This window comes from Vicugna pacos, chromosome 1 (assembly GCF_048564905.1).
Source record: "Vicugna pacos chromosome 1, VicPac4, whole genome shotgun sequence".
In the NCBI taxonomy this organism is placed as follows: domain Eukaryota; kingdom Metazoa; phylum Chordata; class Mammalia; order Artiodactyla; family Camelidae; genus Vicugna; species Vicugna pacos.
In genome coordinates, this window is record NC_132987.1 from 110,479,898 (window position 1) to 110,504,560 (window position 24,663).

The window sequence follows — 24,663 nt, forward strand, 5'->3', positions numbered from 1 at the left end:
AATCCACTCTAGTTAGTTCAAACTAAAAGGAATTTTTTATAGGATATCCAATTGGTATTATAATCATTGCAAGGTTTTAAAGAAGACCAGCTCTAAACTGAACTTCTAGGAACACCTGCTAAAGTCACATTACAGAACTGAGCTCCTGGCACTGCCACAGTCAGGAAACCATGGAATCAGGGATCAGCTGCTACAGTTGCTAACTCCAGACCCAGAATCCATATGCCCCCATCCTTAGCAGCAAAATGAAGAAATTTTGCTCTGCTTCTCAATACCTATGAAGCTAGAGGCCTAAGACTAAGAATCCTGCCACAGTTGTTGCAGAAAAATCAAACTCTTCTGCAACTTTGCTTGCCAGCAGAAATAAGAGGCAAGAAGTCAGCCTCTGACTCTTCCATTATGCCTTTCAAATTTTATGTGGTTGTAAATAACTGGTGGGAGTTAAATTTCATCTAAAACTGGAGCTTCAGGGGAATCTCAAAAACATAGTTTTGAGGGTTGCAGCCTCAGTAACTCAGGAAAATTTGCTATAAGGAAGATGGAAAGGATAGAGGGAGTGAGGTGATAGTGTACTACTCATCCTGAAAAAAGAGCAGGAAGGATGTGACTGTCAGAGGAAAGTCAGGAGTAATTCCAGGAGAACATCAAGTGTAGAGGATGGGAACATAAGGAGTTGGAGGGAGTCCAGGAGCAACCACCAGCCACCCTCAACACCATCAACATTAGAGCTACCTCAAACTCCATGCCTTGAATAGATAACAGATACAGACTGGAGTATTGGATGTGGGTGTTGGGTCAAAGGCCATGCTCAAGAGAAACAGGAAGCTCCCCTTCCTTAAGAGAAGTTACTGGTGTGCCCTGCCTCGTAGCACACCTTATCTTCTAAAATCCCTGGAGGCTGACTGTAGTATGCATACTGCTTTCATACACAGGCTAACAAAACCTCAACTACAAAGATGAGCATCCAACCAGAAATTAAACATCTGAAGTAAATAAACACCATGAAAGAGAAACATACAACCTAATGAATAAAGGAAACCACCAGACAAATTAGAATTTATACAGCAAACAAATGGAAACTTCAAAAAAAAAGTACAATTGAAAATCTCATAGGGATGAGAATAGATACTACATCCATGAAACAAAAGATTATTACTTTTTAAAACCCTATACTGGGGGAAAAAAGGCTTGCCAAATAAAAATCTGAATAGATAAGACAAAAAGCAGAATATATTCAACTAAAGAGATAATGTATTAGCTGACAACCTCAATCTCCCTAAAAATGACAAACAGATTGTGTAGAGGGTGCTGTCGTGTACCACCCAGATTTCCCCTTAGGGACCAAGGCACTCATTCCACCACCTGTTGGCTGCTGACAGCTCACAGCCAAGCCTCTCTCCAGGAATTGCCCTCAGGAAGGAGAACTGTCTGCTCAAGGTTATGTCCTCTCCCCAAAGGCACACAAGTCCCCTTGCTTGAATTCAGGACAGTCCGAAGGTTCATCTCAGCTCCAGAACCCCAGGTAAGTAAGGTCAGCTGCGCCCTTGGTTGCAACTGCATCACAGCTCAACTTCTCCCCTTACTCTATCCTGCTTCTCTCTCCCTCACAGATACAGTTTCTTAGAAGACTTTGCCAGTGAACTTCCTGTACACAGATCTCCACTCCAGAGTCTGTTTCAGGCCGCCAAATCTAAGACAGGCAGAATAAACATACCCCCCGCCCCACCCCGATCCCTTTCTGCGCTCACGCTCAGCGTGCTGCCGTCAGGTGCGGCCTCGTCATGCAGAACGTTGCCGGCGAGTTCCTGGACCTGTACGAGCCGCGGAAATGCTCTGCCAGCAACCGCATCATCGGCGCGGAGGACCACGCGTCCATCCTGATGAATGTACTGAGATTCAACCGCCAGTTAAAAACCTACGCCATCCACAGGGCTACTCACAGGATCGGCGAGTCAGATGGCTCCATTCTCCCACTGGCCAAGGCCAACGGCATCATCTCAAAGAATTTCTGGAAAAGATCATGGATGTGGAATATTTGTCATAAATAAACAGTGACCCTCCCTCCCCCCAAAAAGACCCGAAGATATCTAGGTGTATCTCCAACTTTATGACTGGATTTCCAGGAGCCAAGAACAGTGAATGAGGAGAGTTAAAATCAAAGAAAAACATAGAAATAGATTTCCCAGAACCGATGAAAGAGACTGATCACATTGAAAGAGTCTATCAAGTATTCAACAAGATAAAAATTTAAAAAAACAAAAACAAAAAACCAGTCGAGTGTTCTCCAGAGAAACAGAACCAGGATGTGTACATATAGGAAGAGTTCTATGTTAAGGAATTGGCTTGGGTGATTACGGAAGCCAAGAAGTCCCAAGTTCTGTAAAGCGGCCCAGCAAGCTAGAGACCCGAAAGAACTGATGGCGGCAGTGCAAGTTCAAAGGTTATCTGGTGCAGAATTCCCTCTTGCTCTGGGGAGATCAGTCGTTTATTCTATTCACTTTCAGTTTATTGGATGAGGCCTATCCACACTATGGAGAGCAATCTACTTTACTCTAAGTGAACTGATTTAAATGTTAATCTCATTTGAAAATACCTTCAAAGAAATATCCAGAATAAAGTTTGACCAAATTTCTGGGAATGATGGCTCAGCCAAACTGACAAATAAAATAAACGATCACACATAAGGATATACATATGAATATGCTCCTCTTACCTTGAGTCTTTCAGAAAACCAAAAATATACATTGCCAGGGTCAAATTAAATTATCTATAAAGGAGTAAGACTCAAGATGGCATTACATCTCATCAGCAGCACTGGATGTTAGGTAGCCACTGGAGAAATATTTTCAAAATTCTAAGGGAAAATGATTCTCAGTCTAGAAATTTTTATACATACTAACTACTTCTTAGGATGAAGAGTGAAATAAAGATATTTGGGACAGTACCATCAAAAATAATTAACAGAGGATATATTCCAGCTAAATATGAGTCCTAGGAAAAATACAGACTACTATAAATATGTGGATCAGAGAGCCAGTAAAATAGTTAAATTAAAATCACTGTTAGCTGTTTTTTAAAAAATCAAAGAGTATCATCTAAATTCTCAGGCGATCTCAACATGGGAAGTAGAATTGGGAGACATTAGGAGAAACAGAAGTGAAAGCCTGTTAGGATGTTTATCTTTATTAAGAAAGGATATGATGCTAATCAGTAGCTGAATCGTGAGAAAATAACATCTTTGTGTGTGAGTGTGCATGTGTGTGCACGTGTGTATCAAAGTTTAAGGGGGAGGGGGAGGGTATAGATCAAGTGGTAGAGTGCACGCTTAGCATGCATGAGGTTCAAGCCCCAGTACCTCCACTGAAAAACCAAACAAATAAATGAACCTAATTACCTGCCCCCTGCAAAAAAAAATTTTTTTTTAAGTTTAAGGGTAAAAAAATGACAGTGAAAAAAGAACAAAGGCATAGCAAGAAAATGGAAAAAAAATATAGCAGTGTTGTGTTCTTAATTTTAAGCAACTTTGAATTCACAACAAAAAACAGTAAGCAAGACAGAGACATTTTATAGTAAGCAAGCAAGACCTCAGTTAAGACGTATCAATCATAAATATCAAGGCTCCAACTGGCGTATAATGAAAATTCAAAAACCAAAGCTACCAAAAACATATAACTAGACAAAAGTAGTCTAATAATAAAAGACTTTTTATTATATTTATTATAAACATTAAATAACCTCATTCAGGCCATAAAAATCAAGTATATACAAAATAAGATTCTAGAATATCCAAAGACCTAATTAATAAGGTAGATCCAATTAATATAGTGAAGTCTATACTTTAAAACCAGAAAATAATCTTCAAGAAAGAGAGTAGAAAGACATTTCTAAGCACACTACAAGAATCAGAAGCTTTAAAGATAAGATTTAATAAAATTTTTAAATATCTGTATAGCAAAAAATACTGGAAAACAAAATCAAAATGCAGTTACAAACTGAAGGAAAATAATTACCAAACATATATAAAAATTTCTAATTAGTAGACATTTTGTATTTTTTGCCCAGCATCCACAGCAGCACAACAATTTTGCTCTGGCAGACCATTCTGGCTCTCTGGTTGGTAAGGCCCCACCTTGGGTACCAAGAAATGGGGGAAGAGATCATTTCCTCCACATAGCCACATGATGATTCAATCATTAGCACATGACCTATTCAGAGCCAGTAAGAAAGAATAAATGATAGGATTTCTGTGCAAGCAACTGGAAAAAAAGATTCTTCCACTGAATTTGGTGATATGAAGCTGTAAAGAGGCAACCATCTTGGTATCAAAAGGAAGATTAGCTTGAGGATGAAGTTGAAGGGCAAAACTAAGGAATGAACCCCAAAGTCTGGTGCCTAAATAGATTAGATAGAAATAATCAGAATGCTCAATGTCTTTAAATATATTGGGATGGTGGGGTGGTGGGCAGGCAGGGGTAAACAATTAGAAGAGAACTTGAGGCTGAATTGTGATATGTAGAAAACTATGCAAATGAAAAAGTAGTTATTACTAGGTGTTGTGAGTTGAATCGTATTCCCTCAAAAGATATACTGAAGTCCTAAACCATCCACCACCCTTATCTCTATGTATGTGTTCTTATTTGCAAATAGAATCAAGTTAAAATGAGGTCATACCAGAATAGGTAGGGCCCTAAATCTAACGACTGGTGTCCTAGTAAGGAGAGAAATAGAGCAATTAAGACACACAGGAAAGAAGGCCATGTGGACACCAAGGCAGAGACCTGAGCTATGCTGTCACAAGCCAAGGAAGGCCAAGGATTGCTGGTCACCCCCAGCAGTTGTAAGAGGCAAGGAAGGATTCTTCTCTAGAGCCTCCATAGAGAGCATGGCCCTTCCAACACCTTGACTTTGAACTTCTAACCTCCAGAGCTATGAAAGAATAAACTGCTGTTGTTTTAAACTACTTAGTTTGTGGTAATTATCTATAACAGGGCTAGGAAACTAATACACTAGATAATTACTAACTTTAAGGACAAGCAAAAAGTTGCACAGGAAAACAAATGTAACTGGTATAATACACATCCGTTTTGAGTAGCATTTATATAAATAGAATAATGTAAAAAAATCATGACAATCATATCGAGAAGATGAGGTAAGAGGAACTGGTGATCCATTTGTTTATTTGAGGCAGGAAAACAAATTCTTCTATCATGAGAATGTTACCTGCTACCATGGGTATGCAACAGATAATGTTAAAGTTGAGAAATTAAGTAATATCATTATAAGCTTAGTATATAGAGATATGGGAATAAATGGCCAAAGAAACAGCTAAAAGTTGAAAATGATCACCCCTAGGAAATGAGACATGAGAAGCTGGGTGTGGGGTGCTAGAGTGGATTGTTTCTTCATAATAAGCATGTTCAATTATTTATCTTATGCATGTTACCAATTTTGATAAAAATAAAAACACAGGGGAGGAGATAGCTCAGGGGTACAGCATGTGCTTAGCAGGCATGAGGTCCTGGGTTCAATCCCTACTACCTCCAATAACAAAATAAACCTAATTACCTCCCCCCAAAATAAATAAATAAAACAAAATAAAAAAGGAAAATTAAGCAAAAATGAACAGACAATTCACAAAGGAAGAAACTCAAATAAAGAAAATATGAACACATGCCTAATCTCAATTAGCAATTAAATCAATTTAATTTAAAATAAACAAAAATAAATTTAACAATATTAAATTAAATATTAAAATCTGCCACCAAGAGGTGACAGAAATATCAATAAATAAAATTAGTTTGGGGAGAAATTTGGGAATTTGAAAATGTCTAGTAAAATTTAAAATGCGTATATATTACAACCCTGCTGATCTACTCCAGGTTGAATTCCAGGAAATTTCTGTAAAAGACCAGAAAAATCATGTTTAAGAAAGTTAATTACAGTGTTCATAATAGTGAAAACCAGGAAAAAACTAAATGTTTACCAGTTGATATTTATCCATTCCAGATAGAATTGTTTTATATTTTCAAAGAATAAAAAAACTGTATGGCAATTAACTGGAGTAAACTAACTTTACATAATAAATCTCAGATAATGTTGAGTAAAAAAAAAAAAGAAATTGAAAACACAGTATGTCCAATCTACTACCAGTTACATAAATCTGAAAACATAAATAAATCAGATGTTGTTCATGAATATATGAACGTAAAAGCTTAAAAACATGGGTTAGATGCATACTAAGTCCACAAGAGAAGATACTTTGGATTGAGAATTACAAAATTGAACTGAAGGTGAGTACACAAAGAACATCCATTTCATTTGTAATATTTTGGTTCTTATATTTTAAAACTATTTTAAGGAAACATGAGTATACTAACAATTGTCAATTCTGGGTGGTGGGTATTCACGATTTTTAAAAATGTCATCCAAGTACTTTTCTGTGTTTTTATTTGTCAAATTTAAAAAACTAGATGTAAAAATGTTTTATCGGGAAAGAAATTTCAAAAATCAACTCAAAAAGAATGAGTAAAGTAACTGAATAGTCAAAATAGTCAAAAAGTAACTAGTCTAGTAACCTACAGAAGGTGCCCCAAAACATCAGAGAACTACCCACTAAAAAAGGCACCAAGCCCAGTTTTATAGGTAAGTTCTACCAAATGTTCCAGAAACAGTGACCTAAGGACAGCATAATCCTGATACAAAACAGAGCCAGATTATTAGCATTCCAAATTCAGCAGTGTATTAAAAGAAAAATGCATCATCTTGTTTCGAGTGAGGTTTATGAAAAGGGCACATTCCTAACCTCAGTAAGACAATTTTTGTAATATACTACAGTAAAAAATGAAATGAGGAAAAAAGCTTTATCTTAAAACTCAAAACTGATAGTTCAGCATTTGTAAAAGAAAAAAAGGTAAAATTTAGTAACCATATGTATTTGTTCAAACGTTTGCAAATTACGTAGAGAAGAAAACTTCTAAAGTAGAACAAGGAAAGAAACATTCCCCTCAGTCAGGCACAAGAGAGGATGCCTCTACCCAGTGCTATCCCATAAAATAAAATAAATCTTAATATTCTAAAGAAGAAAGCAAATGTCAGTAGTTGCAGATTATACAGTATCTAACCAGAAATTCCGAAGGCATCCACCGGCAAACTGTAAGCGAGGCGACTCTCCGCCCCCCCGTGCCCCGCCCCCACGGCTGGGCCCGCGCCCTTGCATGTACGCATGCGCACTTGTGGCGCATGCGCGTGGGTCGGAGAAGACAGACATGGCGGCGCCCAGTTTCCCCACGCCGCTGTACGGGCATGTGGGCCGCGGCGCCTTCAGCGACGTGTACGAGCCCGCGGAGGACACGTTCCTGTTGCTGGACGCGCTGGAGGCGGCGGCGCCTGAACTCACGGGGTGCGAGGAGGGTGGGGGGGTCCCCGCAGGAGAGGTCTTGGGAATCCTGGAGCGGTGGCGGCGGAGGACGGAGGAAAGGACTGTGGCGCCGCCCTCCCGAGAGGAGGCGGTGTCGGCCCACTTGGCACTTGGTTGACACCAGCACACCGCAGCTGACGATATTCCTGTAGATACACTTAAAACATGTTCCAGGGATCTGCTTTTGCCGAAATGGTGTTTTTGTTTCAGGGACTCCGTGCCTCCTTACCACAGCAGGCTGTACCTTTCTTATCAGTTGTTTATCAGGGAAATAGATGCCCCTAAGGCCAGCGAAATTGTAACGTATTCAAAAACAGGACGCTCTGAAAACACTGCATCTTGTTAGTAATACAGTTTTTAGTAAATATTATTACCTCGTGGCGTCATTTAATTTACTCAGTACATAAAAGCATCCTCTAGCAATGGAAGGGAACGAAAACGAAATGAGGTTGTGAAATACTGGAGTAGGGAGGTGTATTTTAAACCACTGAATACTTAACTGTCTAGCAACAGCCATTAGTCTCATGTGGCTACTGAGCACTTGAAATGTGACTAGTACTGAATTTTTCATTTTTAATTGTAAAAAATTTAAAGTTATAGTCAGCTAGCAAACCTGTAGAATATATTCTAGCAGCTAGTAAGTATTAATGTTGACTTGTTGAAGTGCTTACTATAAATTTTAAATTAATAAAAAGAATGAGTATCTACGCTGTCAGGATAATTAGATTTATTTTAAGATCAAGACTTGAAATGGATTATCTCAGGATGAAACAAACAGCTGTCAGACTTCAAAAATCCGTATTGTGTTTATTTATCCCTCTTGGTCAGACTTTTCCATGTATGCCCTAACTTTTATTAAACTTGTTTTTCATTATAAACAATGGAATTTGGGGGTTTACTGGAATATAGAAGGGAACAGTACTGTTTTATAACTTGTCTTTTATTCTCAAGATATCCCAGAAAAATTTACAAGCACAAATTGCCTTGCAAAGTATGCTGTAAAAGGAGCTGATTGTGTTTTAAAGTCTTGGATATTTCTGGTCTTGGAATTCTAATTATTCATGAGGCTATCATAGTTATTTTCAAATAGAATCTGCCTGGGAAGATTCAACAGACCTTCTCAGAGCACATTAAAGGCTTGTGAAATGGTTCCCTAAGCCCTAGAGTTTGTTGTTTTTGAGTAGTTGTTTGGGAGGTTAATTGCTAGAGAGGCCCCTAAGTCCCATCAAACCTATTTCTGTAATGGGGATAATTAGTGCCTTTGATGTACATATAAGATAATAGGCAAGGACAAATACGGTAGGATCAAGAATTTATTATATTCAATAGCATTCTTAAGAGTATCCTTAATATTCTAAGATAAGATACTCAAGTATTTTCCCAATTCAGTGTAGAGCTATACAAATAGGGAACTTCCTTGCTGCTCTAAATCTGTTATCAATAGAATGGGGGAACTTTTCTTCCCCGGGGGTATGTTAATGGATTTATGAATTACTTTAAAATGATACAGAAAATATCTTTCATGAATAAATACTGTAATGATACTAACCCTATCATTTTAGGGAGTACCAAACTAGCGTTCCTTGTGGGAAGGGCTGATGTCTTCCCTATTAATATTTCCAACCCTAAATTAACATTCCACAGCTTGTATGTAATGTTTTGTAAAAATTAACTGAAAGCCATCTATTATAATACTATTTTACAGACTTAAATTACACACCCAAGATTTTGACAGTTGTGAGCTCTGCAGTAAATGAGCACAAAGTGGTTGTCCGAAAATAGCTTATTATAAATTTATTTTGTATTTCCATATATTTATAGGTGAGAGATGTTGCTGAAGAAATGGACATTAAAAGTAGCATGAGTTATTTTCTGTGATGTGTATTTTAATGCTATTGTACTAATATTTGTTTTATTTTGGTTTCCTAGAGTAGAAATATGCCTTGAAGTAGGGTCAGGGTCTGGAGTGGTATCTGCATTCCTAGCCTCTATGATAGGTCCTCAAGTTTTGTACATGTAAGTGTAAGTATACAAATTCCATCCACATCTCACTCTAAGAGATTCACTGTGAATATGACTGATTGGATGAAATCATTTTTCTAAGTAGATAACATGTATCCAGTAGTGTCTATTTAAGTATATATAACAAGGACTCAGGTTGCAAATTATGCTTCCCTAAAAATTAACTTCATGTTCATAACTGTTCAATAATGCTATGGAATTATAGAAGCAGCATAATAATTTTAGGTCATCTCTAAGTTATTATCTTAGATAATTTGATTACCAGGAAAAATTGGAAGTTCCTAAAATTTCTTTTTAGGAGATTTTAAAATATAGAAAATAAAAAGAAGAAAATAAAAATAACCTATAAATTTTACCACACATAGTCCGAGTGTGTTTCCTTCATTTTTTTTTTCATTTCCCATGTTTTTCATTTAATATCATTTAGTATCATGAGCATTTTCCTTTTTAATTTCATTTTTGGTAGCTACATAGTATTCCTTCATTGGATTCATAATTTAATAAATTCCTTCAGCTATGTGTACATGTAAGTGTATTCTACTATTGAACATTGTAACAATATAACAGTCTTTTCCCTCAGTATAACAAATCTTGGTTCTTTACTAAAGCATTCTAAGTTTTTTCTAAGTCTGCTTCATGTAAAAGGAATGGGCTATTTGAATTTTTGTCCATAGATATAGGATATAATTTTTTTCTTTTCTTTTTATAGATGCACTGATGTCAACCCTGAGGCAGCAGTGTGTACTCTGGAGACAGCACGCTGTAACAAAGTCCACATTCAACCAATAATTACAGATTTGGTAAGCTGTTAGTCTTCTTGTCCAGTACTTTAATGATTAATTTTCTTTTCAGGTAAGTTAAGGTCAGGATGGTTTAGGTCAAGGAATCTTGGATGATTAATTAGTTAATAAACTTTTAACCCACTAAACAAAATTAATTCTTGACTAATATAATCCATCTTTTCCGTAATTCAAAAAAACTTTCTATTGACTTATACAGATGAGATATCTTTCAGACAGAAGTGAAGAGAATCTATCAAACTGGCTTAAATAATAAGAGTAGATGGCTTCAGACACAGGAACTCAAATGCTGTTACAGGCATCTTGTTCTTAGCTCTGAACTTCTCTCTAATGGCTCTATTCCTGGGCAGTCTTTCCCTTCATAGGAACAAGATGCTTGCATGTCCATATCTTATTTCTTAGAAACCCCTCAGGGAGAGCAACACTTTCTGTTCAGTTGCTCTAGCAAAGCCCCAGAATGAGTACCATTTGTATCAACTTCGGTCACGTACCTATCTCTCCGTCTCTTACTGTGGTCAAGGGGGATTGAAATACGAACATGATTGGCTTAGGCCTGAGTCACAGGGCCACTCCAGCAGCTGGGTTGGGATAAACCCCACCCAGACCACTTGGATTGAGAATGAGAGGATGTAGTTTCCCCAGTGAAAGTCAAGGAGGCGTAATCAGAAGAAAGGCTGAATGAGTCCTGGGCAGGTAAAAACAGCAAATGACAACTGCAGAACCATCGTTTTAAGTGACACATCATACATTTTTCAGTTGCAGCTTTTAAAATATTTTAGATTATATTAGTAAGTCTTGGATAATTTTGAACTTTTTTTTTCAGTTTTAAATGGGAAATGCCTTTTTATAAGCAAAAATCATAATAGCATGCTCAGGGCATAAGGAATATAAAGTGCTTTCCGTACTTCTTGACCTTTATTATTCTTATACCGATAAGGATATTTAGCTTTTCTCCTTCTTAAACTTAGAAAGGATTTAGCAGCTTAAAAGGAATTAAACCAAAGATTGAAGAAATTCTTTACATTTCACTAAAAGTTATTACTCCCATTAGAAACTAGATTATCAAGAAAGGTACTTAGGTGATTTACTTATGAAGATAGTGTGGTGATTTTGCTCTTTAAATTTTTAAGTTGTTTCTTTAATGTGTCCATCGTTAGTAATAAATACATGTTTTTGATAGAGCAGTAAAACTTTAGAGATAGAAGAAATTCAGAATATCTATTTTTGATAAAAGGTGGAAACAGGTGAGGTACATTTTTGAAAGTCGCATAACTTAGAAAATGATAAACCCAGAATTTAAGCCCAGATCTTCTGATAAACCCAGAATTTAAGCCCAGATCTTCTGATGAACATGACTGGTGGCAGTCACTTCTGAAGCTGTCAGAATCCGTTCTGTGGGTGAAGTTGACCATGATACAGAATGTTGACTTGCGGCAAAGAACGAACGAAGATGTAGTTTGAGCATGGTCATTGCCACCTGTTTACAGAACTCTTACATTCCTTACATTCAGAACACTGGACATAGGTTATCACAACTGTCATAAAAAATAAAGTCATTGTTTTGGATAACTGAATTTAACTGCTTACAAAGTAGTACTTTTATTGTATTTCACTTTTAGGTTTAGAAGAAAGTCTTTTTCAAATGTCTTATGCATTTCCTTACATCCTTAAAACAGTGAACATAAATTTCCCTTTTTTGATTCAGGGTTATTAATATGAATTATTATTCTGTACTATATGGGGTAATGACTAAGGTTTTTTCAGATGTTTCCACCTTTACACTCAGTAGCTGTAGCCTGCAGTGATTTTGAGTTTTTATTTCTCTCCTCTTTGTCTTCTTTTCACTTGCTTTATGTTGTCATATTTCGCCCGTTGATACCCATTGATAGTGCTTCCTCTCTCTTTTCATATGCCTTGTACTAGAATACCAAACAATCAATTTAGTTAGACTTAGATTTAAGCTAAGAGTTAAGGGGCTCTGATCAGTGCCTCTCAGACAAATAAAGTATGTTTTGCTGTGTGGATTTAAAACTTCTTGTCAGAGGTCTTCTTTGCTTAATTCCCCATTCTTGGGTATATTCTCGGGCTGTGAGACTGTCTAAGAGCTGGATATGGATGGGTGAGGGATGCCTGGAGATAAACTTTATGTCCAGTCCACAGAGACTTTCTTATTTAAATCCATTTTCTTTTTAACTCCATAATTCGGGGGTTTTTTTTGAATTTCAATTTGTTCCTTTATTTAGAATCCAGTGCTGAAATGGTATTAGTATATAGTACCTCAGGGCCATCGTAAATAGTTACAAAGCAAATTCTTTTCTAATTTACATACTCAACATTTTCTAGAATATTACATTTTTGAATTCTTTTTACAATTTGGGAAACTTAATTTCTTTATGGAATTGAAAATAAAGCTTTTGGTTATTTCAAATGTACTTCCTCATGCTCCAGTGTTATTACTAGATAGAACAGCAGATTAACTAATCATCTTTCTACTTGCAGACAAAGATACACCTGAATTACTTCCGCTAAAATGTTTTTTTCTCTTTCAATTGAGTAAAGAAAGACAGTTACCTTTGAAGAGTAACTTCTTTTCAAAGGTACTATTCATGTGTTCTCTCTGAACTGTATAGTTAACAGTTAACAGGCTCATTAAGATAATACAGGTGGGATTGCTTTTAGAAACCTGGATAAAATGGAAATTCTAAGGCAGTTCTTCACAGCCTAAGTAGCTCAGTGATTTGCCCAAGACTTAGATGGTATTACTGAATATTTTAATTTTGAATCACATAATGTAAAAGCTGTTCCCTCTTGAATTCCCTTTCAGCCATTTGATTACATCTAAGAGAAGGTCTCAGCTTGGTGCTATTCTTTAACACCTTTTAAACACCTACAAATGCCCCTTTAACCAAGAGAGAGCGAGTCTGGGTCACTCTTAGACTGGCAACAGTAACTGTGACAATAACATGTTTTCATTTATATTGCATTTATTCTTGTGGTCATTTCTGTTTTCAGGAAGTAATACTGATTGTTCATTTACAGTACTAATGTAAGTCTCCCTTTATAGCAAATTTATTTAACAAAAAAGGTCCATTTAAAAAAAAATATCCAGTAGACACCTGTGCACATATGGGAAAAAATGTGGGAATGTTAATAAAATAACTAACACTTTGGACACTGCCTTGAGGTACTTCAGTTACTCCATCTCAAGAAACAGGATCAGAATTCGTGGCTAAGGGTCAGTGTAAAGTAATAATTGAAGGAAATGGCTTTAGGGATGAGAACTCATCCAGATACAGTGTTTTTCCTTTACTGTGCCTGTGAAGGTATAGAATGACATAGCCAGACATAGTCTTTTTAAAACTTAGTTATTTAATTCAGTCAGAGGAATACTTTAAATGGCAGTTTGCCCTACATGCACTTTCTTTAAAAAGACATATTTCATGTTGTTCCATGGAGATTTGTACTCACATGAAAGATTTATAAAATGCCAAACAACTGATGTTTTTGTTGTCTCTTCCCACCATTTTCAGTCTTTTCTTTGATATCTAATTGTTTCAGTCAATACATTTACAAGTAACTAAAGAAATAGGAATCAAAAAAAATCTCGTCTTATGATATTTTTGTCATTTAGATATATTTTCTGTCATCTTGTAAAACATTTCCTTTGATAATAGGAAATAAATATCTAAGTTAGCAGCTGTAACTTTAAAGTTGTGTATAAGTCTGTGCAGAATATATGAGAGCTTGCCTCCTTATTTTATCTTCTGAAAGTGAGCCCAGAGTATAAATAAACATGTGAGCTGTTGAAGAGCAGAGGTTTTCTTGAACATTTATGTTCATCCTGATAAGTATTTTTAATTTCCTTATTTTTATGTAATTGCATATAATTTTTATTTGAATGAAAATGTAAAAGTATCTCCATTTCTGTCTACAAGTTTTGATCCTCTAACACATTTTTTCCTAAAAACAAGAGTATTTTTAATGATTGATTGATTGAATTCTGAGCCCAGCTTAAAACTCGGACTATTTTGAACATTTAGGTCAAAGGCTTGCTACCAAGATTGAAGGAAAAAGTTGATCTTCTGGTGTTTAATCCCCCCTATGTGGTGACTCCACCTGAAGAGGTAAGACAGAAGACAAAATCTAAATTACTAATATTTTCAGCTATTTTCTGTCTAAAATCAAATATATTTCATCATACGACATCAGTTATCAGGTGCTAATTAACACAAACTGCTCTGATTTTACTCATAATTGTCAGTAATTAGGTACTATTGGTAGACATTTGAAAGGAACCTAAAACTGATGGAAATACAGACTGTGACCCCATCCATTCTTTAAAATCCTATCCAGATCAGGCCATGGTGTTTAAATTCATATATGTGTGTGTATCCTTTATCATGAATAACAAATTTATAAAACCGAAGATTTCTAATCAGTCTTAAATTCACATCGGAATTCTTTCTGAAAGTCTCAGGTTTCTTCCTTTCACAGGTATCAGGAAGTAGTGGGTGGGGAACCAGTTCTAATTTCAGGTGGGAAAAAGAAAGAACTTTGAAATACATGATTGTAAAATTTTCAATAATGAAGACATAAACACCATATTAATCATTTCCCAATTTAAGGAGAGAGTGGTCAAAGCAGACAAAGTTTGATAATGGACTAGTGTTAGCTTTCCTTTGAGTTTTTTGATGAGCACTCTCTGGCAAGGTGGATGAACGTTACCGTCACCTCTGCCAAGATGGGAAAGGTCCGTGTTGCTCCTGTTACTACCAGGAGAAGCTGTTGCTCCTCTGAGGTATGAATTCATGTGAGAAGGGAGGTCATTGTCCTAAGGTGAACAGCAGTTGAGAGAAATGCAGCTTAATAAAACTCTTTAGGAAAGCATTATGGGAGTAAAAATCACGAGTGACAAAGATGTTTCAGTCCAGTAATCTTAGTCGTTGAGATCTCACTGAGAAAAAAATCATTCAACGATAGAATAAAAATTTTAATTCACAAAAATATGTTGCATCTTTATTTATGATGGCAAATAATATGAAGTATATATGTAACAGAAGAAAAATAACTAAGTAAATCATGGTTTATCAGGTCGATAAGCTACTGGGAAGACCACTGGGCGAAGGGTAGACTCTGGGACCATGGTGACACGAACGGGCTTCCTTTCTCCCACATTCCGTCTGCTCAGCTACGTGCTTGCTGGTGGCTGCCGGGATGTATAGATGACTGAGCTTGGGCAGTGTCGTGGGCTTTGTCACAGTTCTAACAGCGAGAACTAGTGTCATAATTTCTACTAGCTGAACATTTGGCTGGAGAGCAGGATTAAAATGCAGCACAGTAAAGATTTCCTGGAGCTAAAATACATGTCTTACAGTAAAACATTAGGAAATGAATTAGAAGAGAATGTAGTTTCTGTCAAGACTTGAATCAGTGGTTTGGAAACCTTATGAAATAAATATTCCTGTGCATAGAGCATGAAGATAAAAATAAGGAAATTGTGAAGGTGAAAGTTAAGAGACTTAGAGGTTAGATCCAGGAGACATACAAATAATCAAAGTCTGTGCATATAAAAAGTTGTGGCTTTACTTACGATTACATCCCTAAACGTGAGGTTAGGTACTTGTGGGTTCGTCTCTGTGACCTGTGAAGGATCACAAGCTGGCACAGCAAGGCCCAGGTAGCAGGCAGCCAGCAGACCACCAAACATGACTCCTCCTCCGACGATGGAAGCCTCCTCTCTGTGGCCTGTAAGAATGTGATCGGTGCCAGGCAGTCTTCCTGGAGGGCCATCTCTAGTGCAAGCTGCCACACCTGGCTGAGCGTCCCTGGGGAGACATGTAAACAGGGTCCAGCACAGAGGGCTCCTGGTCTGCACTAAAACAGTGACCAGAGACAGGCTTGGCAAAGGCCATCGTCAGCATGCAGTCTGTCCACAGATCACTTTACCCTATGACACATCCAGAGAACAGGCTCCACCAATATACCAAGGAAGAGGAAGACATGAGCCCCTGAAAAAGGGAATCCTAGGAATGGTAGGAAAGAAAAGTCTCCAGGAGAAAAGTCTGGACAAAAAACAAACTGATAAATTCCCTAATAGGATTAATTTTGTGGAAAATTATATTGAGAAGCTTATGATAAATACGTGAATAATTTAAATTAGATACCAAAAAATTAAGCAGATGAGCATACTGAATGCCCATAAGTAGCTAAATAAGATATGATACTTTTTCCACCATAAAATATTATGCAGCCCTTAAGACAGTGAGTTAGAACTATACCTGATCACATGAAGAGCTTTTCATAAGGTATTGTTGAGTGAGAAAAGCGAGATACAGCTAAGAATGTAGATAGAACCCTGTCTTTGTAAAGCACAGACAAAAAGGAAAAAGAAAAACAGTGTGTGTGTCTATGTAGAAGATCGGGGTTGGGGTGGTGACAGATGAGCAAAATACTAAAAGGGGAAAGTACAGTTTTTTTTTTAAACAGGTATGTGAACATATTTCTCATTTTTGTAAAATTATATATGTACATGGTTATAGGTATAAATTATTTTTAATGGGGAAATATATGCCATGATAAATGAATAAAAGCAGAATGTACAGTTGTATGTAAATAATTTAAAATATGGACAAAAACTATTGAAGGGATTAGAAAGAAAATAATTGTGTTAGAGTTTAAGTGGTTTTTGAGTGATTTCTTCAAAGTTTTCCTTAGTTTTAAAAACAATATACAATGGTAAGGATCTAAAGATTTTTAATACTATATAAACTCTCATGGGTTCTATTTCTATTATATAGTTAGATCATTATAGGGAAAAATGCTCCAGGGCACATTTATATAATAAATGGGCTCCTAAAAGAGGTTTATGTGATTCATGCTCCAAGGGATCTAGAAGAGAGCTAGACGCTGTGGTACATTTTGAAACTTTGTTTCTGGGAAGTGAATCTCTTATATACAAGTTCTCCCTTCTAATTCCTTCCTAATTATTCTATATTAAGTACAAGAATTTAAACATGGTATTAGTAGTAACAGCTATTATTAAGTCCTTAACACATGCAGGGCACTGTTCTTAAACTTTAAATATACGTCCTCATTTATTTCTAACTATGAACAAAAATAGTTTTTTATCACTCTCCGAATTTTACAGATGAAACTTGTTATTTTTATAATTTCACAGATAAGAGAGGAAACCAGTTCACCCAGATTACAAACTTACACAGGGTCCACATGCTAGGAAACAATGGGGCTCAGCTTCAACTTTCATACCGTCTCTTCATCAGCAGTAAAATGCAAAATATATACCTATGCGGTGAATGTTACCTGCCAGAAAGATTCAGCTTTTTTAATGTAACTTAAGTAAAAACAGAAGAATCTGTCTGATTGGTCACAGGTAGGAAGTCACGGGATAGAGGCGGCGTGGGCTGGTGGCAGAAACGGTCGCGAAGTCATGAGCAGATTCTTTCCCCTGGCTCCAGACCTCCTTTCACCAAGAGGGCTGTTCTTCCTGGTTACCACTAAGGAAAACAACCCAGGTAATAGAAACCGGTTGATTTTTCACCCATTTACTTTGCTAAAATCGAGGTTAATTATGTCAAAGACTGTAATTTATTAAGTAACCTGGACCGTTAAAGAATGTGCTCACTCACAGCAGCTAACACAGACACAGCATTCATGTTGAAAGATGAGAAAGATGTGTAAGAGGTCTATTTTTCTGGTTTTAAAGACTATTGTCTTTTTTCGGGGGGGGGGATAGTTTTTCCCCTAATTTATAAACTAATATTAAAATACAAAATCTGTAATTTCTTCTTCTCCCACCTCACCCTCACTACTGTGAACCTTCTCACCATCTTCTAGTCTTCATGTCCTTGACGATTCTGCTATATGCTCTTTAGTTCATCTGAAGTTTTACCACGAAAGGTATCTCCTGATACTGGTTTTTATGTCTCAGTTTTCAAACTGCTGAATTGACCCTAATCTTTCTTCTCTTTTCTGTACATCTCAGGCTTGCTTTTTATCTCCTACATTATATTCTCAGCCCCTCAAATCACATCATGATTACTAGGGGGTTTTTTGTTTGGTTGGTTTTGGGGTTTTTTATTTTTTGTAACTCCATTTTATTAGTCTAGTCTCTTTAGTGTTACTTATTTGAAAAGGGAAGATTTTGCTTCTTTCAGTACTGCTAAAAGAAATAAGCTACTTCAGTTACCATGACTTTTCAGTGTCACCACGTGGTTTGCCCATACCCTTGTTGATGTCTTTCATCCACAAGGAAGGATATAGGGCAGGCGTTAGAGGCAAGCAACTAAAAAATGGATCATTTACTGTAATAACAAGTATAAGTAATGTTTCTGTTGAGTCCAGGGTAGGCTCATACTGCAAAACAGTCATTCAGTCTGATTAGAATTCTCAGCAACACCTTGAAAATACAGAGTGCTCTCATCTGTCTGAAATCCAAGTTTACTGTACTAGAAATTACATGGTATATGCTGTTTTCTCAGATGAATAGAATTTGTAAATAGCCTGCATTTATCATCTTATTAAACTGTTTAGTGATCATACACACTTCACCAAATAAATTAATGTTTTATTTTAATCTTTATTTTAGAAGACATTTTGAAAATAATGAAAACAAAAGGTCTACAAGGGACCACTGCACTTTCCAGGCAAGCAGGCCAAGAATTCCTTTCAGTCCTCAAGTTCACCAGATCCTAGTCTACAGTACGTGCTTCTTAAAGCTGAATGCATTCAACGTATTTTGAAACTGGAGTCATTTCTTGGTTAAGGAGTAAAACTGTCAGAAATCTCTCATACAGAAAAGGTGGAACATTAGGGCGTTCCTTTTTACCTAGGAGTCAGGCTACAGAAATATTTGCACAAATGCAAGTAAATGTATATATATTATATGTACAATTTGCATTTTGTATATTACTATATATGGAGAATATATAAAATATAAAAGTTATATATGAGAGGATGTTCATTTCAGCATTACTTGTAATAGTAAAGTCCATCAGCAAAGGGATATAAATTACAGTCTATTCATGTTACTGAACTTGAGTGACATATACAGCTATTAAACACAAGTCAGTCCTGAATATACTGAACCAGAGGGGGTTCATGATGCCCTATTGAGTAGTGAAGAGAAGCAAGTTGCAAAATAATATTAACCTATGTGTTTATTTTTGGAAAACAGGGTATTTATATGTGTATATAAGAAATTCTGATGGCAGGTAACAGGTGGAATAGAGGAACCTTCATCCTTTTGTAGTAGCGTTTTGTACAATAATGTATTACTTCTATATTAAATAAAAATTTTTTAAATTTGCCTTTACTCGCTTACTGTCTCCGTTCTCTTTCTGTTATTTATAATGGCTTCTGCCTCCTTTCGTCCCCCGGTCACATTTTTCCTACTTTTTATCCTGTGTCATATATTTCTGTTTTCTTCTTGCATCTTTATTGCAAACTGCTTTCGTTTTTCCTTAGACTAAGGAGAGTTGTATGTAAACTCACCACTCAGATTTATCACATCTTTAAGAGCACACATATGTCTTTTAAGAAATTACTTCTGCTAAATTTAGGAACCTCTTCTGTAACTTCCCCACCATTCAGAACGTAGAGTTGACCCTTAAACGACATGTGTTTGAACTGTGAGGGTCCACTTATATGCATATTTTTTCCAGTAAATAGCATACTACACTACTTCACAATCAGTGGTTGGTTGAATCCTCGGGTGCCGTGGAGAGCTGACTATAAAGTTATAGGTGAATTTTTGACTGCAGTGGGAAGGAGGGAGTTGGCACCCTAATCCCCGTGTTGTTCAAGGATCAACTGGATTTATCAAAACCAATGAGCAGGACTGTGTAAGACCAGAGTGGAAGGAATCTCAAATTTATTTTTATTTTTTATTTTTTTTAATTGACGTATAGTCAATTTACAGTGTGCTGATTATTTCTGGTATACAGCATAATGTTTCCATCATATGTATATGTATTTGTTTTCATATTCTTTTTCATTATGGGCTACTACAAGATATTGAATATAGTTCCCTGTGCTATACAGAAGAAAATTGTTGTTTATCTATTTTATATATACTAGTTAATACTCCCAATTTGAAATCCCAATTTATCCCTTCCCACCCCCTTTGCCCCTGGTAACCATAAGATTGTTTACTATGTCTGTGAATCTGTTTCTGTTTTGTAGGTAAGTTCACTAGTGTCTTTTTTCTTTTTTTAGACATATGACTGATATATGGTATTTTTCTTTCTCTTTCTGGCTTACTTAGAATGACAATCTTCAGTTCCATCCATTTTGCTGCAAATGGCATTATTTTATTCTTTTTTATGCCTGAGTAGTGTTCCATTGTATAAATATACCACAGCTTCTTTATCCAGTCATCTGTTGATGGACATTTAGGTTGCTTCTATGTCTTGGATATTGTAAATAGTGCTGCTGTGAACATTGGGGTGCAGGTGTCTTTTCGAAATAGAGTTTCTTCTGGATATATGCTCAAGAGTGGGATTGCTGGATCATATGGTAAGCTGATTTTTAATTTTTTAAGGAATCTTCATACTGTTTTCCATAATGGCTGCACCAAACTGCATTCCGACCAACAGTATAGGAGGGTTCCCTTTTCTCCACACTCTCTCCAGTGTTTATCATTTGTGGACTTTTTAATGATGGCCATTCTGACTGGTGTGAGGTGATACTTCATTGTAGTTTTGATTTGCATTTCTCTGATAATTAGAGATACTGAGCATTTTTTCATGTGCCTGTTGGCCATTTGTATGTTTTCATTGGAGAATTGCTTGTTTAGGTCTTCTGCCCATTTTTGGATTGAGCTGGTTTTTTTGTTATTAAGTTGTATGAGCTGTTCTTATATTCTGAAAATTAAGCCCTTGTCATTCTCATCTTTTGCAAAATATTTTCTCCCATTCCATAGGTTGTCGTTTTGTTTTGCTTATGGTTTCCTTTGCTGTGCAAAAGCTTGTAAGTTTAATTAGGTCCCATTTGTTTATTTTTGCTTTTATTTCTGTTGCCTGGGTAGTCTGTCCTAGGAGAACATTGCTGAGATTTATATCAGAAAATGTTTTGCCTATGTTTTCTTCTAAGAGGTTTATAGTATCTTGTTTTATACTTGTCTTTAAGCCATTTTGAATTTATTTTTGTGTATGGTGTGAGGAATTGTTCTAACTTCATTGATTTACATGCAGCTGTCCAGTTTTCCCTACACCACTTGCTGAAGAGTCTGTCTTTTTTCTTCATTGTATGTTCTTGCCTCCTTTGTCAAAGATTAACTGATCATAAGTCTGTGGGTTTATTTCTGGGCCCTCTGTTCTGTTCCATTGATCTATATGTCTGTTTTTGTGCCAATACCATGCTGTTTTGATCACAGTGGCTCTGTAGTATTGTCTGAATTCTGGGAGGATTTTTCCTCCAGCTTTGTTCCTTTTCTTCAGTATTGCTTTGGCAGTTCTGGGTCTTTTGTGATTCCGTATAAATTTTAGGATTATTAGTTCTGTGAAAAATTTCCTGTGTAATTTGACAGGGATTGCATTAAATCTGTAAATTGCTTTGGGTAGTATGGCCATTTTAACAATACTAATTTTTCCAATCCAAGAACATGGGATATCTTTCCATTTCTTTAAGTCACCTTTCTAGAATTTATTTTTTAATTTGGCTACATTCAGAATCACCTGCGGAAGTTTTTTTTTAAGATTATAAATTCCTAAACCTCACCATAAATCCATGGAATACTTTGCTGCTCAGACCTAAAAACTATATTTTTTTTAAATGTACTTCCCAACATTCTTTAAGGCAGCCTGTCCAATTTTAGAACTATTGCTTTAAATAGCATTCTCATTTAATCCTTAGGACAATCCACAGAAAGAGTGGAATTAACATCCTTTTATGTTCATAAAGTTTAAATAATTTGTTCAAAGAAACACAGTAGTAAAGGGTAAAGACAATATGGCAACATTTCAGACTCAGATCTGACTCCAAAAGCTGTCTTTTCCTTTGCTTATGTGCTCTGAGCAGCAAAAATGTCAAAGTTAGTATTTACTTAAATCTAACATCTGTAAATAAATTCCCCTTCCCAGAAATAGAGCCATCAGAATGAAATTTTCTAATAAACAACCTCTTACATCCCAGGGGGGGAAAAGAGATAAATAATCTTAGAATTTTATTGTGGGTTTTTGGTCATAGTTTTGGGAGTGAAGTCTTGAATATTTTTTCAATAACATTTGAAATACTTTGAAATTAGTATAGAGGACTTCCATCAACATAGGAAACTAAACATAGAAAGGCTATGTAAAAGACATCAAAAATTTCACATACATAGCTGTTCCTGACTGAGCTGCGTCTCCCCTGACCCCCACCACTACCAGATTCATATGTTGAACCCCTGGTTTAGGACCTCAGAACGTGACTGTATTTGGAGTTAGGGTCTTTAGAAAGGTAAAGTCAAATGAGGCCGTTCGGGTGGGCCCTAATCCAATCTGACTGGTGTCCTCAAAAGGAGATTAAGAGACAGCAGGGATGCTTGCACACAGAGGAAGGAGCGTGCGAGGACACAGTGAGAAGGAGAGGCCCACAGAGACAGCAGACACGCTGGCACCATGGTCCTGGACTCCCAGGCCCCCGAGCAGTGAGGAAGTAAGTGTCAGCTGTGTTGGGCCTCCAGCCGGTAGCGTTTTGTCATGGCCGCCCTAGCAGACTTAATAGCCCAAGACTGGGAAATACCCACATTCTGCAAACAAGAGAAAGCAATACTAGTGTGAAAAATGGGTACTGATGTCCTGGTGGTCAAGAGAAATGTGGCCCCAGGCCTTTAGGAGAAGAGCTGCAAATCTAGCTCCCTTGGCATTAAAAAAAAAGCTGTTAAATATTTTTAAAAAGAGGACCCATAAAACCACATTATTTGGCCCCAAGGAAGCAGAAAAAAATTGACGTTGGACCTTGAATGGAAAGAAAAATAGTAATAATTTAGGAGAAATCAGCCCTCACATCTGTGTTACACTCTGTTGTAGGATCTAATTTACACCGTGTAAGGTAGCAATGTTAACATGAAACAGTTCACATTAAAATTATCTAGACCATTGATCACCAAGAAGTTAAGCTACAGTCAGTGAGAGCAGGGAAAAAAAAAAACAGAATTGGATGCCCAAAGAATACAGAGAGTGGAATTGTTGTATAGAATATTTGAAATGTTCAAAGAATTAACACAATCACAGAAAAGCACACAAAAAAATACTCTTCGGAAAGAACAAATTCAAGGCAACTTTTAAAAATGAGAAATAGAATTCCTGAAATCAAAGACCACTATGGAGAGGGTAAACCATGAACAGGAGAATCGATGAACTGAAAGTAATTCACAGAATGCAGCCCAGAGAGAAAAGAAAATATGAAAGAAAAGTAATAATTATGGAGGAAAGAATGAAAAGGTCTAGCAAGTGAGAATCCCAAAAAGAATGGAAGAGAGGGAATGTTTACAGAGATAATGGCTAATGTTTTTCCAGAACTGACTTTGTAAAAAGAAGATGAATCTTGCAGGCACAAACAGGACAAAGAAAGACCCACACCTAGACATCAGTAGTGATACTACAACACACCAGAGGCAGAGACCTTAGAAGGCAATGAGAGCGGAGGTACAAGTCACTGTTTTAAGCAGGGCTCAGCAAACTGTTTGTAAATAGAATTTTAGAACAGAGCCATGCCTGCTCATTTCTGCATTGCCTGTTATTATCCAGGCGGGCTCTGAGTGTAATCACAGTGTATTATAAGAGGCGAAGGGAGATTTTAATAGAAGAGAAGGCATTATGATGATGCGCTACTGTCTTTGAAGGTAGAACAAGGGACCTTGAGCCAAGGTTTGCAAGGAATGAGCCCTGGAAGCTTGAAAACACAAGGAAATGATTCTCCCCTAGAGCCTCCTGAGGGAGGGAGGCTCCGCTGACACGTTGACTTAGAGCTACGTACATGCATATGGCAGGCAGAATGCCCCCCCACCTCCCCCCGCCATAAAAGATGCCCTAATCCCTGGAACCTGTGACTATGTTACATTACATGACAGAGGGGACTTTACAGATGTAATAATTAAAGCTATGACCTTAAGATGGGGAGATTTAATTCTAGGTTATCTGGGTGGGCCCAGTCGGCTCACAGGAGCCCTTAAAAGCAGAGAACTTCCTCCAGCTGGAGTCAGAGGGTGTGGATTGAATTTGAGAGGAGCACACACACAGGAGGTTTGCGGTTTCAAACATACTGTTAAGTTTTTTTTTAAGCCGACTGATGACTACATTAGTATCCATGTTATCTCCAAAATAGCAGCATAGAACAATAAATGTTAATTTCGGAGCGTCAGAGATCTGGGAGCAGTTTAGCTGGGTGGTTCAGGCTCAGAGTCCTTGAGGTTACAGTAAAGTG

The 24,663-nt window shown here is 36.8% G+C and overlaps 2 protein-coding genes and 1 pseudogene across 4 annotated transcripts in view; 2 read left to right on the forward strand and 1 right to left on the reverse strand.

The window, feature by feature from the left end:
• Positions 1–1,781: 1,781 nt before the first annotated feature.
• Positions 1,782–2,615, forward strand: LOC102533277 (small ribosomal subunit protein eS21 pseudogene; annotated as a pseudogene).
• A 4,632-nt stretch (positions 2,616–7,247) lies between these two features.
• Positions 7,248–19,570, forward strand: HEMK2 (HemK methyltransferase 2, ETF1 glutamine and histone H4 lysine). 3 transcript variants are annotated; one of them, XM_006209812.4, is made up of 6 exons: positions 7,248–7,399; positions 9,347–9,433; positions 10,149–10,239; positions 14,280–14,363; positions 17,630–17,771; positions 18,845–19,570. In XM_006209812.4, exons 1-6 carry the CDS (start codon positions 7,266–7,268, stop codon positions 18,949–18,951), a joined length of 645 nt encoding a protein of 214 aa, XP_006209874.1. In that variant the 5' UTR covers positions 7,248–7,265; the 3' UTR covers positions 18,952–19,570. The 3 variants fall into 3 exon arrangements, with proteins under 3 accessions (XP_006209874.1, XP_072824273.1, XP_072824283.1); XM_072968172.1 differs by having other exon boundaries at positions 9,352–9,433; XM_072968182.1 differs by lacking the exon at positions 9,347–9,433.
• The window catches only part of LTN1 (listerin E3 ubiquitin protein ligase 1), a 75,138-nt gene continuing 66,515 nt past the window's right edge, over positions 16,041–24,663 (reverse strand). The window contains exon 31 of the transcript XR_012075990.1: positions 16,041–16,064. The gene's annotated coding sequence lies outside the window, so the exon portion shown is untranslated. The remainder of the gene's footprint in view (positions 16,065–24,663) is intronic.